The 20941-nt window shown below is 41.6% G+C and overlaps 1 protein-coding gene across 1 annotated transcript in view; it reads left to right on the top strand.

Moving 5' to 3' along the window:
- Nucleotides 1-2174: 2174 nt before the first annotated feature.
- FKBP1B (FK506 binding protein 1B, 12.6 kDa) overlaps nt 2175-20941 on the top strand; it is a gene marked incomplete at its 5' end in the record, with an annotated part of 44344 nt that continues 25577 nt past the window's right edge. The window contains one exon of the mRNA XM_009876384.1: nt 2175-2222. Within this exon, the coding sequence (XP_009874686.1) occupies nt 2175-2222 (48 nt within the window). The remainder of the gene's footprint in view (nt 2223-20941) is intronic.

The following is a 20941-nucleotide window of genomic DNA, read 5'->3' as shown; positions in this document are numbered from 1 at the left end:
GGGCCGGCCGCCGCCTCCCGGCTCAGCGGGCGATGCTGGGGAGGGCTGAGGTGCAGCCCGAGCGGCAGCAACCTCTGCTCGGCCCAAGCTCCCTTCCCCAGCGCCAGTTCGTGCTGTTCCACCTTTCTGTGGCGTTAAAATATCATTTCATAAGGTTTTGGAGTGTTGTTTTTTTTTTAAAGAGGATGTAATTGCTAACATACAGCTGTGTGTATCTGTATAACAGGCCAGATTCATCTGTGGCTGATACACAACCGTAAATTATTTGATCAAGTCGATCTCAGCTTAACTTTCTTGGCCCAATATCTCCTCTTTCCTTGCATATGCTTTTAAACTGGTTTCTCCCTCTGTGCTGTTTAGCTCTGGGGATCAAATTCTTCCCTTGGTTGTACAGGTGTAAAAGCAGAATACTTACATATATGAGTAATGCTGGGTTGAAATCAGAAAGAGGGATGATGCTTAACCTTGTAGTGCTTTCTAGCTATTAAATATATCAAGGCTGTCTTTGTAAGCAATATGCTATTCCAAATAAGGTTATATGGATTAGTTCTCTTGGTTGCAAGTCTTAATCAAAATCAGCTGACTTTAAAACTACAGCTAGTCAGTGGTCTTGAGAATCTCTGCTTTTAATTCAGCGTTGATGGGAATTTATGTAGCTTCATTGACTTTGCTGGAGTTATACTCACACAGCAGGATATGTGTCAGCAAGGTCTAGCGCTCCTTTTCTCAGGTCTCTGTGTAACAGTGCATCACTGAGTATTACCCGTTTTACCAAGGGTAGGATTTGTCCTGCATGACTCTTGTCAGGTTAACTGGCTAGCCTGAAGCAGTCTTCTGGGTGTTTTTTTTTTCCCATAGTCCTCTCCAGAGAAGAATTCATCTTGCCTCTCTCTGGAAAGGCTGGACTTCTTTCGAAGCACTGCTAACTCTCCCCTGAAGCCCAGGAGACTGGCATATGATAGCTGACTGAGGTTTAGGTGGCTAAAGTTAAATGAGATGAAGCCCAACTTTGGGGTTACAGTGGTGCCGTGACTGGGTACACACTGCACTGCGCATTGCACAACCCGCAGCACAGATGTTGCAGCCAAATACAAGCTGATGAACAAGGCTGTTCAGACGATGCTTAGGAGCACCATCTTCTCAATTTCGTGTTATAAATCTCAGTTCATCATATTAGCCTGCCCTGCTGCCATTTACTGCTCATGGTGGGTTTGGCATATAAGCCCTAAGTACATATCTTACGTGTTACTTGATGTTTTGTACCCTGCAATGCACCCTGGGATGTGTAAGTTATCATATTAATTCAGACTGAAGAAGCCAGAAAGCTGAGATATGAACCTCAGTTTCTACTTGAATCCTCAGTTTCTAGCTTTCTGGCAAGGATGTTCCTTAACAATTGGTCTCATTCGTACTTTTAAGTTCTTCTGAGCCTGGGTCTTCACCTGGCCAACATTGCTTGAGAAATCAAGGTGAGCTGTTTTAATATGCCCTTGGCACCTAACTGAGCCTGGAAGATCTTCAGCCAGCTTTTAGTGCCTTTGGCAGTACCTAGAACAGGTAAAATGGAATTGTAATGTCATTTTCCAATGGCAAGGAATTAATTTAAGCTTTTTTTTTTCTTGCGGTATTAAAATTTTAGGAGGCTCTTAGAAGACCTTGTTGTATCACTCAATTACTGTTGCCCGATGCTATGAAATTAAACTGCCTTTGTATGTGAAAATTTTTTAAAAAACCCTTCCTGGCTAATTAAAGATGCCCTTGTTAGAGCTGTCTTGAGTGAAAGGCATTAGAAAAGTGAATACAAATTGATTTTTTTCCACCATGTCAGGCTAAGACTTTATTTGGAAAATTATAACAAGAACATTTTGAGAATTTTAAGGTTATAATCTGTGAAGTTTTGACAGTCCTTTTGCACTTACAGAATGTAAGTGCATATATAATGCCCCCATATACAGGGAAAGTTACAAAAGGAAAATATTATTTGGTCTAACAACTAAATAGGAGCCAAGCTGGCATCTTCTAGTTTCTACCATTCCTGTTTTGCATTTTAGTGATTTGATAAAGCGTAATCAATACAAATCACACTCTGGCATTTTCCTCCTAAAAGATAAAACTGCCTAGCCACACAGGTCAATTGGAGAAAATAAAAGAATAACCTTCTGTAATTCTGACAGGGCGGACATTTCCGAAGAAGGGTCAGACGTGTGTGGTGCACTACACAGGTAAGGCACCTTCTGAATATTCTCTCACTACCAACTGCCGTGTGTTCAAGAGCGATTTGCCATTTCAAATGCATTTGTTGCTGTTTTTTTTTTCCTTTGTTCTGTCACTCATAATCCATTTGATTCTAATCTGGGGGTTTCCTGAGTGCTTCTCTTCTAGGTGAGCAGTTTAGGCTACAGTGTGTAGATGTGCGTGCTAGTAGATTTACCAAGAGCGGCATTCAATGGTGAGAGGTTAACAGATGAAGCTGTGGGCCTGATTCTTTAAGCCATTGTACCAGCTGATGAAATCAAGCACGAAGCAGTGAAAATGCCGGATTCATGTTTTTCCAGCTTCTGATACAGATAACTAATGCTTGTACGTATCTTAAAACCACATGCCTATGTACTGGCAGTAAAATTCATTCCATGTTGAAGAGGTCTGTATAACAACTGCTTTATGGATTTGTATGAATCTTAAGTGGCGAGTTTTTTAGTGGAGCTTTTTATGCTGCACCTTTGCAGAGAGGGAAAATATCATTTATATTAATTTGTAATGTTATGTTTTATATATGGTTGCGTAGATTGTCAAAAGAATGCCAAGACCTCTGAAGTCTGAGTCCCTAGCTGGGAACTTCACATCAAGAGCTGCCATTTTATGTGGTCTTTTCCTTAAGAAGGCAAAATGTAGGTGATGTAGGGATTGACAGTTGCTGATCTGAGCCTAGATCTGTGAGGTAATGTTTTTTTTCTCTAGTATTGAGTATTATAGGAAAGTTCTCACTGGCAACTGTTGTTTTCTTTCAGCTTTGAACTTGCTTCTGTAGCTTACAGCTGGAGCAAGGTGGGAATATAACTAATGAAGTAAACATATTTGTGTTTTCAAGATGCTTTTTTTAATAGAGTTTCAATAATATCACTCTTCAGAAGGTTATATGTGAGTTAGTGCACCGGCTTGGCATGTCTGTGTTTAAGCTCCTATGCTTTTGTGTATTGACAGTATTTTGATCTGATGACGATTTCTAGTTTAAATTAGAAGTTACACATGGGTCTCCCAAGTCAGTCTCAGCTCCTACAGACATTTCTCTGTAACTTAAACTAGAAAATAGAGTTTTGAAATTATTTTTATGAATATGCTGAAATATGTGTTTCTGTTCCGGTCCAAAATGTCAAAAGTTTTTATGAAATAAAATTATCACCTCTCACCCTTAGATAGTTTGACATAAATTTAAATGTCAGAACTGAAATAGGCAAAAAAAAGAAAATGAGACTGGTGGCTCCTACAACACTTAAATTTGGTAGATAACTTGAGAGAGAGTATGAATGGTAAATTTGGAAAGGTAACAAGGTCCTACATACTCTTAGTGTTATTAGATACCATCTTAGACGTAGAAGACTTTATGAAAACTCATTAAATCAATCTCCAGCATAAGCTGTGCTTCCTCTGTATATCTTGTTATTGGTGCTATGCAACCCCTCTAATTAGAACATATGTCAAAAGAAGCTCATTGTCTCAGTTCCAGTGCTGTTGCAATGTCCAAGCAGTCTTTGGTGGGAATAATAAAGGGAGCCCATGGTTAGTGGATAAAATGTTTCTTCCAGTGGTCTGTAAAACCTGTGGGAAAGATGACATATGAATGTCAAGTTTCAATTTAAAACTATTTTATCTGAATACAACATAACTTATTTTTATACTGATCTGATTCCGGGTGTGTCTGGGATTCGTCTTGAAATTATTTCTGACTTGTTTATGTGATCTCATTAGGCCTCCCTGTACTTAATGCTTTTCCTTACCACACTCTTGTGAGCCCTGCTTTAGGAAGTGGGTAGCTAAGTTACAGAAATGTCCATAGAGATATCCAGAACATTTGTCTTGTCACATATAATGGGAGTTAGTAAAAATTAAGACATGTAGGTGCAAGGAAATGGTGCAGAAATCCTGCTTTCCAGAGCTGCTTCCTATTGGGAGCATGAAGAGCTGACAGGTTGTGCCCATGTTCAGCCTACGTGTCACTGGGGAGCTGGGCACAGATACCTGTAGGGAGGCGTTGTAGTCTGGGAAGTGGGGGAACCATGCACTCCACCAAGATCTAGAGCTCATTTGGACCCGCCGGGAAAGCCTGACCTCACTGGGGTGCTCTGAGCCCAGCTCGGAATCCAGCACGAGGCACAGCAGCGGCAGCCGCTTTCAGTCAAAACCACGGCTGGTGGGAACCCACTTCATCTGTAACAGCCAATTTCAGACATGGCAAACCTATGCTCGGTTGCCTTTTGCAACAGAAGAGGGTCGTAGCTCTATTTTCCATGCCCTTAACCATCACTTTTTTTGAGGAGGAGAGAAGTGAAATTTCCTGCTCCCTCCAGTTTAGCTTGGGACATTCAGCAGTGAGGAATGCAATAGCCGTGGGCAAGAAGAGGAGCAGGCAAGAGGGTGAGTAATTGGTTCAGGCACTCATGCAGGGTTATTGGAGGAGTTGTATTCCAGTCTCTGCCTTCAGGGATTAACTTTGTACTTTTTTTTTCCTTTAATCCAGTGATTTTTCCATAGAGTGGTGCCCGCTCTTGGCAGCCTGGTAGGCCACGTAGCTTCTTGTGGTGGCCCTTCTGCTCTCATACCAGTGCACACACTATGTGGTGATATAAGAGCTCCTTAGTACAAATGTGGCTGGTTCCACGATTCCCTGAGGGGCCAGGGGTCTTTTGCACATTCATATTAAAAAACACTGTCTGGCCACTAATTCTTCATCTCTCAACAGTTTCAAGTGAGGAGGAGGAGGAGGAAGCTAGAAAGGGCTTCCTTCTGCCAGGGCAAGTTACAAAATTTTAAGGAGACTCAAACAAGGAGTGGGCTGTGGGCTCTATTGTGTCTTACTTCCCCATCTTGTCTTCCAGCTCCAGGAGACTCCTAGATGTGCATTTACCACGTGATGGGGAGTGCTGGCAGAGAGAAGGGATGGGAGGGAACTGCTGGCGCTACCCAAGTAAAAAGCCTGTATCCTACTTCTCAGTCATCTTTGGGAAAAAGATTTTTAGGAGCAAGCTGCCTGCAATCCATGCAGAAAAAGTCTTGAGAGGACCAAAGATAGATATTTGGCAGAACTTTAGAGGCCTCTCTGTTCATCCTCCAGGATCTTATGATTCACTTACCAACAAGGAAGCGATTCGGCAGGGTAGTTCCTAGTCTGACGACCCTACATCTTCTGGAGAAGTGGGAAGTGAGAACTGGAATCTCCTCAAGATGGAGGAGAACTATGATTGAGTTTTACACTTCTGCTGTCAGTGCTCCAGCTATTAGGCCGTTACATGTGGCAGCTTTGCCTCTTTCCTTGTTCAATTAGATGCAGAATCTCAGTAGGAGACTCTGTGGTCCAATTCCCACATGCCTTGTGTTGCCTTCCTTAGTGGACAGACCTGAGTTTCAGTGGCAGCAGGAGATAAGGTGCAACCTTACTGGAGAACACTATAGAAGGAACCTTTCAATTTAAGCAAATATTTTTTCTCTTCTTTGTTTTTTTTTCCTTTTCTTGTCAGGAGTAGTTCTTGGCTGCTTTACAATTAGAACAAGATTTTTGGATTACCCTTCAGAGGTACCTAATTGCCCTTTCTGACTATGTAAGATGCCTTAGTGCCTAACTTTGGTACTGTAAATCACCTGCTAATTTTTCAGCTTTGCACAGCCTGAGTGAAGTACACAAATAGATGCTCCAGATCATTGCAGAGGATTAGATAGGACTGTGACAGAACATGAAACTGAGTCCCAGTCTTTGTATATGATGGAAGAATGTGGTCAGATTCCCGTATGTTTTATCTTTATTAAGAAACATAAATATTATAATTTCTTCTTATCATGCAGCATCTATGTTATGTCTCAAAAGTTACCTGGCACAATATGAAAGTAATGGGCTTATTAGATAAGGTAGTGCCTTGGCACTGAAATGCATTTCCAGCAGCAATGGTTTGTGTCATGTTTTTGTCAGAGATTTCATTGAGTACGCTTCTGAGAGCCTTTGGCAATCTGCTTACTCCTTCTGTTTTCCATCTGCAAAATGATAGTTGTACTTTGTCTGCCTCGTGTAGATAGATTGCAGGCAATTTGGGATACGAACTGACTTCTTCATGCCTAACATAATGGCGGCCTGATCTTGATTGGGTCTTCAGGTTACATTGTAGTACTGATAGTAATACAAGCAGACAAAGTACCGTGGCGTTAGTCCTGGAGTACATCCACAGAACTGAGGCATCTTCTGCTCTTTTATTGCCTGTGATTTTAAATTTGTTGACTCTAGCAATGGGAATTAACAGTGCAGATTTTTCAAAGATTTATGAAGGTGATACGAAACATGACTTTCAGTTAGAAATGCCCCTAAACAAAGTCTTTGCTGAGAGTGTGAATGTTCTGTCTAGAAACTGTGCGGTAAAACCTGCGCTCCGGGAAGCTGAGTCCCATTCCCATCCTCTTGGTGGATGACGGCGTGCCCTCAAACAAGCTTTGTGTATACCGGTCCAAATCTCTTCTTAACAGTGAGAGGGCAGCTTTTTCTCCAAGTTAGGTACTCAGACCTGCTATCCTCTTGTGTTATGCCATGCAGCTTCTGACAGAGCTGAATTCTCAGCCTCTTCTTCTCTGTGGCCACCTGTAAATCTGTGACAATAATACAATTACTCTATGTAAGGAACCGATGATGTTCAGTATTTGTAATGTGCCGAGACAGACTTGTTTGAGTGAGGCTATAAAGGTGCTTTAAATCATTAATCACCCATTAAACTGAAATTCCATCAGAGAAGATTTTCCACAGATTTTTTAGGCTAAGGTAATGGCCACAAAATTGCACCATTTTGAATAGGATAGAACTGTTTCAGTCGGAAAGGACCTAAAATGATCATCTAGTCCAACTGCCTGAGCAATTCAGGGCTAACTAAATGTTAAAACATATTATTAAGGGCATTGGCCAAATGCCTCTTAAACCCTGACAGGCTTGAGGCGTCGCCCATCTCTCTAGGAAGCCTGTTCCAGTGTTTGGCCACTCTCTCGGTAAGAAAATGCATCCTTATGTCAGTTTGAACCTCCCCTGGCACAGCGTTGAACCATTCCCAGGCATCCTGTCACTGGATCCCAGGGAGAAGAGCTCAGTACCTCCCTCTCCACTGAGGAATTAATTTTTAATTAAAAAAAAACCAAAACACAAAAAGTGAAATTCCCTATTGAAATAAATGAATACTACTCCATTTATTTTAGATGAGCTGTACAAATTCATTCTGTTTCAGGAAGCAGGCCTTTACATAAAGCAGAACACATGATTAATTGTTCTTCTCTTAGTTATCTGAGGACAAACTCTTATCATCTTCTTTTCCCGTATATTACCAAAATTACTTTATATTGTTTCTTTAGCTTTGGCAGTGGTGTAGCCTTGAAAGTTATGGTTATGTCTATGAAGTTGAAAGCCTTTTTTTTAAATTCTTTTCTAAATAGCAAAAGCACGTTGCATAGATGCAGGCCAACAGCAATTTATAGAATATGTTTGATTTATCATCATTTAAAAATACATTTTCTATTTAACACAATGCAATAGAGTGCAATTTCCTTCAAATAACTCTTGCCAAAAAGAGAACAGTTTTTCCTAATTTTCTTTGATTGAAATCAACCCAGTCTTACGTGTGTGTAGTAATAGCCATAAATTGGTCTATATTAACATACTCTCAGAAAGGCTAAGGTAAATTCAGAAGAACTTTGCAGACTGTCATATATTTCTCTGTGAGCCTCAGTATCTGCATGACTGGATGTACATGAGCTTCATGTGAAAGCACTTTGTGCCAGGTGAGTGCAGGAGTTTGTTATTTCTCTGGTCCTGCTTTCAGAAACATCTGTACCACTTCAGCGAGAGCTGTGCCTGTATATCTGAGAGGAAAATTTCACTAAGTAAGGCAGTCAATCAAAATTCTTTGTCTCCAGGAAGCTGTCTAGCTGGGTTTGAAAGAGGATAGTGAACGCTGCAATTAGAGTTATCATTAGTAAGAATTGTATTGTATCAGAGATTATAATTGAGCCTTGAATTACAGACAGGTAAATCCTGCTTACCCAGAAAGAACTTAATTGTTCCCAAGATATATTATACCAGGGGAGTGTGATGTCTGTCCATCCTTTGGGGCCTGCTGATTTTCTATATATTTTTTTTACTTCAAGTAATCTCTTCAAGTTGTCCTGATTTGAAAGGAGAAGAGTTTTTTACTTCTGCAGAGAACTTGGTGGCAGTGAGCACTTAGAAGCATCCTTTTTCTTTGGTGAATCATAAATGCAAGAAGTAGTTTTAGTTCTCAATGAAGAGTGTGGTCTTCTGCTGCCCCTCAGAAACTATCTGGAAATTTTAAAACTATCTCAGTAAAAGGAGTAAATTTATTTAATGTAGATTGTTTACCTCTGGAAATATTTTAGCAGCAATATTTCAGCCTGATAGTGATCAGAGTCCAGTAGCAGGAGTTTGAGGAGAAAAGATTTCTCCTACGCATTTCACTGCCAGCATAGTGATTGATTTCAGGGACATTACTTGCTCTTTCATTTTTTAAATTTGACAGTAAAGAGGGCAGTGCCTCTCAAAATTGTCATGAAATAATGTTCGCATGTACTGCGAGGCTCGCTGTAAGAATAGGCTATTGACGTGAAAAAATGATTTGATGAATAAAAAAGGTTCAGAGTAAGGAAAAATGTAGCAGCTTAAGCAGCTGAATTAGTGAGTTTAAACTGAACATACCAGATTGTTGCCTGATGGAAAAGGATCAGCGTAATAAGCTGTAGCCTCAGGTTTCCCAGTTGCTCCTCCTTTGCACTGAAGGCTGTGTTGCTGTGTACTGTGCCCACTGGTTTCATTTAAATTACTCGTGTTATTAGATGCTATTTAATGTGGGTGAGAGAGAAAAGGAACTTGAAATTATCCAGCAGCATTTTTACTGGCAGCCTCAGCTGAGAAGTGATGGTTTGACTAAGACTTGGAAGTCTCTCCCCTTAAGGATGGTCCCTATGGCACTGCTGGGTTATTTGGACAGCTGCTAACATGCCTTGTGCAAAGAAAGGGAAGACTTCAGGATTGCTGGTGAACACTTATGTTCATTTTGGAAGAAAGACAGGATGAGTTTCTTTGTTGCAGGGTAAAGAAGATTGTAAAGAGATTTCTTTGAGATAAGATACTTTCCCATCGGAGGCTTCTCTGTCAGCATGAAACATACTGAGTGATTTGGTGACTGCTAGCTCTGATTTTGGAGCATCTCCTAACCTCTGCAGGATTTCCTTTCACAGAGGGATTGTAGCATCCTGCTCCCTTCCTATTGAAACCGCTAGCAAATAATTAAACCTCCTACTCCTGCCTCACAAAAGCCTTGAAGAAGTGGATTGCAAGATATTAAAAAAACTTCACAAAGCAGATTATGTAAAGTACCAGAGAACTGATATCCTCTGTTCATCAAGTTTTTAAAAGCTCAGAACTGATCCATACCAGTGCCATCTTTTAGAAAATTAGAGTGCTGCTTTCATACAAAATATGTTTCCTGGGTCCTCTTTGCACTTAATTTCAGTGATCTCAGCGTGCCACTCTGCCTACAAATAGCTCATATGTATATTCAAGGATTGGGACCTGAAACGTTTGCATCAATTCTTGATCATTGGAATTCCAGGATGACATAATTTTTTGATAATTTCTGCCCCCCAAACCAAACAATTGCTGAAACAACTGTGCAGTGAATAGTATTTGTTAGTGTAAAATGTATAAATGGTTACTACATCAGCTAAATGAGAAGCTCTATCCGCTGGCACCAGTAATAAGCCTGTCTCCCTTTATTGACTAAATAGAACTGACATCACTGTTTTTACCTAATTAAGAAGTCTAAATTGAGAGCTTAGTTACCTTAGGCTACCTAAAGAGTTAGCCTTTGGACATGCCTCTCTCTATTGATTAGATAAAGAGCTTAATGTGGTTCCTAAGTCGGGGAGCTCAGCTAGGCAGGGTTTGTGGAAGGGGTAGTGCTTTCCTAATTAGACAGTGTGCCACGTCATCTCTGCAGTGGATACGTGTCAGCCACGTTTCAGGTGTGTTACCTGAGCAGTTGCTGTGTGGCCAGAGGTCTCTGCGGGCTTGTGATCTCCAGAGCTCAGGGGGTTGATCCTAGCGCTGCAGCGACGCGCGTGGGAGATCCCCAGGGAGGACCATTGCCGAGGAGCTCGGTCCGTGCCCATCTTTCGGTGCCAGTCAGCAACTGAACAGGTGGCCTCGGTGCCATTGGGCCATGGTGCCATCTGGCAGAGCCAGAGGATCCTTGTAGCAGGTCCATGCAGTCAGGCAGTGTAGTCCTTTATCTCCTACCTGTAAGTCAGTGTTACAGCAGTGGTTGTGAGGGCACATTTGATTTGTAGCTCTTCTTTGTCTCTGCTTATGGTATCCCAAGTCTGTTTTCCTCTTCCAGACTTTTTCTGTTTAATCCTGCATAGTTTTTGATTCTTGGTTGTCTCTTGCTGCTCTAAAACACTTCCCTTTGCACATTTAGGAACGCGTCCAGGTGGGTTTTGAAAGTCTCCAGAGAAGGAGACTCCACAACCTCCCTGGGCAGCTTGTGCCAGGGCTCTGGCACCCTCACAGTGAAAAAGTTATTCCTAATATTTTTGTGGAACCTCCTGTGTTCCAGCTTGTATCCGTTGCCCCTTGTCCTGTCATTGGACATCACTGAAAAGAGCCTGGCTCCGTCCTTCTGATTACCTTGATTTAGCAAGTTTGTCTTCTTTTATTCAGTTCTCAGTGAGAAACTGAAGGCTTGGTTTGGTAAGGGTGGTTTCCTACTGGATAGAGGAATAGACGTAACACTTAATTAGTTCATTTTCCAATCAATGATTGCTGCAAACAGTACTCTCCCTGCTGCTGTGCTATCTAGTTCTAAATGACCAAAGGGATAATACTGTTGTGTTACTTCCGAATCCATTGAAGTTGCTACTGCTGAAACATTGAAAGTAGCAGCTTTCTGTTGAAATTCTTTACCCTGTGTTAGGAAAAAAAAAAACAAAAACCAAGACACAAACCAAACAAGTGATTGTAGTTGGGGAAACTTTATTTTCCTTTTCCTCTGTGGATAGATTTCTGTTTATGCTTTAAGCAGGGATTTCCAGGAGGAGCGGAGGGCCTCATACTTTAGGGGGTGAAATCTTGCCACAATTAGGACACAGAAAAGAAAGTGGAAGATGAGTCACACAGTGGGCAAGTTTCTGAGGCGCCACCAGACTGGAATGTACAATTTTCAGCCTGAAGAACTGAAGTAAATTTTTGTTATTGTGAAAGCTGTAATTGTGGCGGAAAAGCCTTTCCCACACATTTTATTTTGAGGATTGAGGATCTGAGACTGAAATTCACAGGCTAGCTGCCAGCTCTGTATTACAGAATCACAGAGGGGTTTGGTTTGAGTTGGAAAGGACCTTTAAAGGTCTGGTCCATCCCACTGCCATGGACGGGGACATCTTCCACTAGACCAGTGCTCAAAGTCCCATCCAACCTGACCTTGAAAACTTCCCATGATGGGGCACAACTTCTCTGGGGAATGTGTTCAGTGTCTCACCACTCTCATTGCAAAGAATTTCTTCCTTATACCTAACCTAAACCTACCCTCTTTTGATTTAAAACTCTTTCTGCATGTTATTACAAGCCTTGGTAAAAAGTCTCTCTCCCTTTTTGTTATAAGCCCCCTTTAAGTGTTGAAACTCCACAATAAGATCTCCCTGGAGCCTTCTCTTCTCCAGACTGAACACCCCCAACTCTTTCAACCTGTCCCCATAGGAGAGGTGTTCCAGCCCCCTGACCATCCTCATGACGCTTCTCTGGACCTGCGCTAACAGGTCCCTGTCTTCTCTCTACGGGGGACCCCATAACTGAATGCAGTACTCCATCCAGGTGGGGATGTCATGAGAGGGAGAAGGAGAATCACCTTCCTCAGCCTGCTGGCCACACTTTGATGCAGCCCAGGATTGACTTTCTGGGCTGCAAACACATATTGGCAGCTTGCATCCAATTTTTCATCTACCAGTATCCCCAAGCCCTTCTCCACAGGGCTACTCTCTCCAGTCAGTCCCCAGTCTATTGATATTGGGGATTGCCCTGATCCCGGTGAAGGACCTTGCATTTGGCCTTGTTGAATTTCATGAAGTTGGCATGGACCCACTCCTCAAGCCTGTCAAGCTCCCTCTGGATGGCATCCCATCCCTCAAGTGAATGAAATGCACTACTCAGCTTGGTGTCATCTGCAGACTTGCTGAGGGAGCACTCAATCCCCCTGTCTATGTCATTAATAAATTTCTTAAACAGTGACGGTCCCACTGTGGACCACTGAGGGACACCACTTGTCACTGATCTACATTTGGACATCAAGCCTTTGATTACATTTCTTTGGTTTTGGCCATCTGGATTCAGCCAATTCCTTGTCCATCAGATAATCCATCCATCAAATCCATACCCCTCCAATTTAATGGTAAGAATGTTTTGTGGGATTGTGTCAAAGGCCTTACAGAAGTCAAGATAGATAACATGAGTTGCTCTTCCTTTATCCATCAATGCAGTCATTCCATCATGAAAGGCCATCAGGTTAGTCTGATTGGTCTCAGCTAAAGTGTATATTAACCAAATTTTGTGGCAGTATTTAAAGCTGTGAATCTGAATTTTAAAGCTTGGATTTATCTTCAGTTGTAATCTCAATTAGTCTTACATGATTTCTGCCCATTTTCATTGTAATGCAAAATTGTTTTTGCTTATTAGGAAATTCTTCTGTCTGATCCTGCTGTAACCTTTTCTTGTCTTTCTTGCTTGAAGGTTATCCCACATGATGGTCCCCCTACAACACATGTGTAGCCGCATTAGTAGCATCCAACCATAGTGTGGACCACTGTCCACATACGCTTAAATTACAGAGGAAAAGCAGAATTACTTGTAATCTTCTCTCATTCTGAAACTGTTCTTTTTTCTGGAAGAAGCTTGGACAATAGTCACAAAGACTAACTTGAACCATAGGGGAGAAGTCTTCTTCAGTTATTCTTGTCATTCGTGGAGAGGATGATCTTTGAGTTTTCTTCTGCTTTCATTTGCACCCTGTCTTCAGTCAAGTAAGTAGCAGGGACAGGTTCACAGCTCTTTGTAGGTCAGTGGGCAGTGCTTCTGCACAGCACAGCTGAGGGCTATCATCTAACATTGGTTAAACCCTTTTTTTGTCATGTCCTACCTTTTCCTGGCTGCAACTCAAAAGTCATGACCTTTTATTTCCGAACACTGTGGACTTCTAGAGCCTGTAACTATAAGGAGAGGTGTTGAAAAGGCATTGGAACATGATCAAAATGCCTCATTAAAAAATGATCTTTACCTGTGCCATTAAGATTTGTTGTATGTGAAACCATTTATATACGTCGTCTCCTTTTCAACATTTATTTCAATTCCCGGCTGGGAGTGTGGGAGTTCTAAACACTTGTGAGTCAAATGCAAATTCAGAGTTGATACAGTCTTGAAGCACTACCATCATTAATCCCCTGTGGACAACTTGAAAAGTTGAATCTGATCAAAGTGCTGCACCTTTAATTCATAAATCCCTTCGGAAAGGGAAGAGCATTGTTTACTCCTCTTTAAAAAGCAGGAAAATTCAGAAGGGAAATTATTTGTCTGGGGAACACAGCAAGCCTCTGATAAAGTTGGGGTAGGAATTCATGTGCTTTTGAAGTCCTTATCTATTATATTTACCTACCTATTTATCTATTACATTACTTGCCTATGTATGTTTTGTATATATATAGGCTGTATCAAGTCTGTGGAAGAGCTGTTTTCTTTTTTTCCAGACTTCAGAATTGTTTAAATTTTGAGAGCAAACTATTTAAATTAAGATGAATTGTAGACAATTACAAAATAGTTTAGTTTTTATTAGGTTTTCTGCCTTTCACTAACCAATCCTGGTTTGATTGGTTATATAAGCATGTAAGCAGATTAAGGGCTCAATCCTTCCCTGCTGTAAATAATAATAGGGGATTTGATTGTAATGATTTACTTTATTTCTGTGAAGTAACTAAAGCTTGCAGCGCATCGATTCACTAAAACTGCAGAGCCACTTCTGAAGTGATTTCCTAAGGCTTGCTACCATAACACATTCAAGGCTCCACTTCAGATGCAAAAGTTTCTAAAGTGTTTGGGAAATCGATATCAAACTAAGTAGGCTGGACCTGAGAGAGCTTGTAGCTATAAACACAGGTTTCAAAGGTGATGGAGAGCTGAGAAATTATTTGCCTGAGCAGTGAAATCTTGGGCTGGGTTTTTTCCCTGCTTGAACATGGGAGGAAATGTCTGACTGCAAAATTCCCTCATACTGTAATGGAGTTATACAAGCTGTAATCTTTCTGTTATTCAGTCTGTCACTATAGGACTGGCCCATTTTTAGGCTACAAAGCATTTAAATGATGACAGTAAGGGACATGGTCAGCCATTGTGTTTAGAGAGGGCGGCAAGATAAGAATAGCTCCCAGTCGTCAGTGCTTGCCACATTTACTTTAGATTTCAGACACTTCTGTACATTTTATGGACGAGTCACTGTGTTGAAAAAGCAGGAGGTACTAGGGCAATAGTTATCTTAGCTCTTCTCTTTTTCCCTTGAGAAGCTGATGCAAAATACAGGCCAAGAGAGTGTCAGCTGATAAAAGCCAGACAAATGTGAAGTGTTCTCGGGATTTGGTGTCAAGGAGCCTGCCTTCCGAGAGGAACCGGACATTCTCCAGCAGCACCATGAATGAATGAATGAATAAATGAATGAATGAGTATCTCCAATGTGGCCTTCCTCTACACTCTCGTTACTCTCTTACTACACCCTTCTTCTTTAATATTTTAACAAGTCGTTATAGACTCAGAAAAAAATTCTAGTCTGTTTGGTCATGTGCAAGTTTTAGTACAGTAGTCAGTGTTACTCGTCACGCAGTTTCTAAGCACGTCCTAGAATTACATTAAGCAATGGGCCTTGCTTTCTGCTTGCACCCTCAGAGAATGAAGCAGTGAGTAATTTTAACATATCCCAAAGAAAACAGTGAGTGCAGTCTGCATTTAAGAATGTTTCTTATTCTGCAAGATAACCAAGGTGCTATGTTGTGAATAGGTAGGGCTGAAACGGGGTGCATGAACATCTCCAGCTGTTTCCTTCTGCCTTTGCACCACTCCCTCCTGTGCATAGAAATGTTGCGGTGGCTGCACTGTGAACTGGGCTGAAAATCTGACAGAAACAAAAAACAAGTTGAGGAAGGAGGGTTGAAGTGGTTGTGGAGGACAGCAGAACAACAGGATGGAAATGCAGGGTGATGGAAAGAGCAACAGCCATGCTTGTAATCCAGCCCTGCAGGTCCATGTATGGAGAATCAAGGTGCTAGGGTGGTTGTAGAGGAAAGAGAAGGCAGCTTGCCTGTGGGAATGAGGGGCAATATTTCTGTTTCTTTCTCACATCTTTGAGCTGTGAGACTTCCCAGCAGTGTACAGTTTGGGGACTGTCCCATAGCACAGTCTCAATCTCTCTATTGCAGTAATGTACTCAGACAAATTTATCTTTTTAGCATGCTTGAGGACTATCTAATGGTGCTGTTACTTGTTTGTGTAAGTGATATCAGAATAAATTTGTCTCTTTTTTTCCTCAAAAAAAAGAAAACAAAAGATTTCATACTTGAACCTCAGACAAAAGCATATTTTTGGTGCACAGTTGTTTAATGGCTGGATGAACAATGATTTGGGGGCTGAAATTATAGTTCACAATGAGAACATTTTACCTTGAATAGAATCATAGAATCATAGAATGGCCTAAGTTGGAAGGGACCTTAGAGATCATCTAATCCAACCTCTGTGCCATGGGCAGGGACGCCTCTCAACTAGATCAGGCTACTCAAGGCTCTGTCCAACCTGGCCTTGAACACCTCCAGGGAGGGGGCAGCCACAAACTCTCCAGGCAATCTCTTCCAGAGTCTTGCCACCCTCGTACTGAAAAACTTCTTCCTAAGATCCAGTCTAAACCTATTCTCCTTCAGTTTAAACCCATTTCCCCTTGTCCTATCAGTGGACACTCCTGTGAAAAGTCCCTCCCCAGCCTTCCTGTAGGTTCCCTTCAGGTATCGGAAGGCAGCTGTTAGGTCCCCCTGGAGTCTTCTCCAGTAGGCAGACAAGTTGTCTGTACATGGGGAAAGAATTATTGTTATTAATATGCTTATTAATGCAGTGTACGTGACTTTGTTTAAAAGAAGTATTGTTGCCCTTCTACTGAATGCAGATTTCAAGCCTTTATTACTAGGTTCTTATTAGGAAATAAATCAGTGTTGCTAGCCAAGGTAACTTCTGAATATGACTTATATAAACCTGTTACTGAGCAGGATTCAAGGAACTGCGTTTGTTCCTGAACATGGAACTGTCACAACTTGGATGTGGCAAGCCCTACTATGGCGAAATATTTAAAGACCCCTGTCTTACCCTGAGATAGAAGCAGTGATGCATAAGATGATGTGCCTACTATTTTCCCTCCGCAAAAGATTCATGGCTCTTGGATTTAAAAAATCAAGAAACTGCTTTGCTGAACCTTTCTTTTACTGCTCCTTGTGAAGCAGCATTTGCTGATTTAGAAATGCTTCTTTTGGCTGAGCCAAGTGAGGATTAACTTGATGATTGCCCAGGCATATGAGGAAGATCATTAGGACCTTAATTTAGTGAGAAGCCACAACTCATGCATGGACTTCTATCCATTGTTTGCCAAAGAGCTGTAGAAGCAACTTAGAAAAAAATGAAGTCAGCATACCAAGTATTTTTAAACTGTGGTGTGTAGCCTATACAACAGAATATTTTATTAGCTTAAATATGGGATAAGCATTTATATATTTAAGGTGGATTAGTGTAGGTTTTTATAATTTCTTTTCCTGCTCTGGATTTACTTGAGTAAGAAAAAGTAATGAAAAGCTGAACACGAGCCAGCAATGTGTTCTCACAGCCCAGAAAGCCAATCATACCCTGGGCTGCATCCAAGGCAGCGTGGCCAGCAGGCTGAGGGAGGTGATTCTCCCCCTCTGCTCTGCTCTGCTAAGACCCCACCTGTAGTTCTGTGTCCACCTCTGGGGCCCCCAATGTAAGAAAGACATGGAGCTGCTCAAGTGGGTGCAGAGGAGGGCCACAGAGATGATCAGGAGGTTGAAGCACCTCACCTACAAGGACAGGCTGAGAGAGTTGGCGTTGTTCAGCCCAGAGAAGAGAAGGCTCTGGGGAGACCTTATAGAAGCCTTCCAGTACCTGAAGGGGCTCCAGGAAAGAGGGGAAGGGACTGTTGGTCAGGGAGTGTAGGGATAGGATGAGGGGGGACGGCTTTAAACTGAAAGGGGACAGATTTAGGTTAGTTGTAAGGAAGAACTTCATCTCTGTGAGGGTGGTGAGGCGCTGGAACAGGTTTCCCAGAGGAGCTGTGGAAGCCCCCTCCCTGGAAGTGTTCAAGGCCAGGTTGGACGGGGTTTTGAGCAACCAGACCTAGCAGAAGGTGTTCCTGCCCCTGTCAGGGGGTTTGGAACTAGATGATCTTTAAGGTCCTTTGCAACCCAAACAGCTCTATGATTCTGTGATAGCTGAAGCCACAGAATGGTGTCCCAAATCAACGCCAGAACCAGATTTTATGAAGACGCCTCTAATAGAGGTATATATGTGTGTGTATACTCTTGAAGTATAAAGATCTTAGATCATAAAGTCAAAGTTAGTGGAGATTTTTTATTATTCAAAGCATTTTAAAATAATTTTGATTCTTGTTTCTGCTCAGTGTTGGAGTTCTAAATTTATTATGTACCTTGTTCAGCCAATCTTTCTCATCTGTGTTTTCTTTGTCAGTAATAATAGCAAAATTCTGTTTTAGGATGGGATAAAGATAGAATGGAAATAGATTAGGCTATTTTGGGTGGAAGGGACCTACAAGGACATCTAGTCTAACTGCCTGACCATGTAAGGGCTGACCAAAAGTTGAAGCGTGTTATTAAAGGCATTGTCCAAACACCTCTTGAACGCTGACAGGCAATTTTAGGGTTATGGATAGCAAATGTTGTCAAACTGGCTCTCTGGGAGTAGGTATAGGGGTGACTGGACAGTGTTTCTAGAGGATTGTAACGTTTTTCATCATGATCTGCAAGGAATTTGTGATACTTTGAATAGGAAATCTAAGAAGACACAAATAAACATACTAGTGGATATAAAATTGGCTTTTTGAGTGGAAGACTTTCTAGTAGGCCTCAGAATGGACAGATGTTAGCCTCACTGCAAGTGACATTTTTATCAATGGAAAAAAATATCATGGTGATAAAAATTCATAAGTATTTCTTAAATAAAGGGTTTCATTCCATAGGTCATTGACACAGAGTAATGGGGATCACTATGTAAAATGGTCATGAGTCAATCATACATTTCCATTTCTATAAAACCCTTTACAAAGTTGTAGGTGGAAGATCAAAGAATGCAGCCTGTGCTTACAGATAAGAGGACTTTGTCATATGAAGCAGTGACTTTGAAAGACTTGGGGAGTGGTGGCTGTTCATCCACTGAACACAACCTCCGGAGCCATTCTGTAGCCAAAAAGCCGACTGCAATCCATGAATCCATCAAAAGGAGCACTGAGGAAAACAGAATATCCAGAGGCCTCACACTATCATGGCTCTTTGAAAAATAGTATGCTCAGTTTTGTTGTCTACAATGCTGGAAGGAGACATGAGGGTGGCAGAAACGCTGGAAAAACTTCTTGAACATAAAATGGTTAATTTATTCGGAAGAGATTAAGGGATAATTTGTTACTTACATGGGGAACAAAAAATTGGTAGGACAACTGAATTGTTCTATTAGTCCACCAAGATACATTAAGATATCATAGCTGGAAAGGGAAATTTTACAAGTTCACCTTAAATTATAGAATACATTTGAACTGGAAATACTGATTTATAATTGAACACCAATCAATAATTGCAGTCAGTTCATCGCTCCAAGAAATCTTTAAATCAGCTCTAATTCAAACAGGAATTATTTAGTGCAAATCCTACAGCCTGCATTGAAGTAGGAAGACAGATGAAGAGATTGCAAGGATCACTTCTGGCATATAAGTGCATTAATTACTAGTTGTGTCATGTGTTTTGAAAGCTGTGGTTGCATTCTCATTTGATGATCTTATCCTTGTGCAGATTAGTCCTGGGGGGCTGAGATCTGTCTTGGATTCATAGCTTTTAGGACTGAGATGGCAATTATTCCGACTCTGCGGGCACCAGTGTTTGAACTTGAGCTCATTTGCTTCCTTAGGTTTGATCATGTCGGTTATTTTCCTTCTCCAGAATTTCACTATTTCTATGTCTGTTTTTTGATGTGTTGTCCTGTATAGATGTGGATGAAAACTACAAAATGGAGTCAAGCAAAATGTTAATTGCTTTATCAACTTTTTGATATTATGGTGGTCAAATAAACCTTCTGCCATGGGTGGAATTCACTGACATCAGAGAACAGTCAACATTTTATAGGAGATGCTCCATATTGTGAAAAATCACCAAGTGCAGAGCTCTAGAACCATTTATATCCCCTTGCATTCTGATTCCCAGCTTGCATTGGACATCCTTGGAATTGGTCACTTCTCTAAAAAGTAATTGGAGCATATTAAAAGGTGATTAAAAACATGACAAATCTATGATGAAATGTAGTATCACAGTTCACTGAAAGACATTTTACCTACTTAACCAGAGGTCCTAGTTTGTTTTTTTTCAACTGCTTTGGTTGATATTATTTTTTATTGGATAATGCATTTTTATCTGAAAAACAAAATAGTTGCATTGAAACAAATAGGTATTTGACTTCAAGGTATGTCTTCGATGTGGGGATTACTGGGCAGAAGCCTTTGATCTGTGATGTGAATCTGACCAGAGATACGTGTAAAAACAGGTGACAATTATAAATCCATAGCAGAAGACAGCAGTATCTATGAGGAGGGAGGCTTTCCATCGTGATCTGCAATGCACAGAAATATTTGCAGCTCAGAAAGATTGGCAAGCCAGCATGTTGTTTGGAGTAACAAAAGGTTGTTTGCATAAATCCCCCTTGCAAGCCATCGCGTCTCATTTAACTGACATCCCACTACTTTGCTTTTCTCTAAAAACTTTATTTGACAGAGTATTCTGGAAAACTCTGCATTATCAGTTTAGCATGGGCAAAGCAAGGAGCTATTTCAGGAGCCAAAGCTGGCTGCTTGAAGCCCTGTCCCACCTTCAGCCCGGCCCTGTGCTGCAGCAGGACCGCTGGACTCTCACTGTGCTCCGTGCTCCCGCTCGCTGGGCGTGTGGCCGTGCGGTTCCGTACGGTGCACGCGCGTCAGAACCCTAGGGCGTTACAAGAAAACCCTACGTCGGCAAACGGCACTCACAGTTTGTGCTTTAAGCATACCTCAAGGACATCTGTGTATGGTAAAAACAAAAATAGCCGTGCCAGAAAGCACATGGAAAAATTCTCTAGGGAGTGACTGTAAAATAAAATGATCCCATCTAAAAATACGGTGTGTTCCTAGCACAGAAATTCACCTTGATTTTCAAGTCCTGCTAATGCTGGAGGTGGTCTGGGGACAAATCCTGGGGCCCTCGGAGGACTTGCGGTCTGACTCCACTGAAAAGTGTGGGCAGGGGTAGATGAAGCCCTGAGGAGTGGACACGCCAGGAGCCCAGGAGTGCCTGCGCGTCC

The sequence above is a fragment of the Apaloderma vittatum genome, unplaced genomic scaffold (assembly GCF_000703405.1).
Source record: "Apaloderma vittatum isolate BGI_N311 unplaced genomic scaffold, ASM70340v1 scaffold14599, whole genome shotgun sequence".
NCBI classification, from domain to species: domain Eukaryota; kingdom Metazoa; phylum Chordata; class Aves; order Trogoniformes; family Trogonidae; genus Apaloderma; species Apaloderma vittatum.
This window is presented reverse-complemented; position numbering and strand designations above follow the sequence as displayed.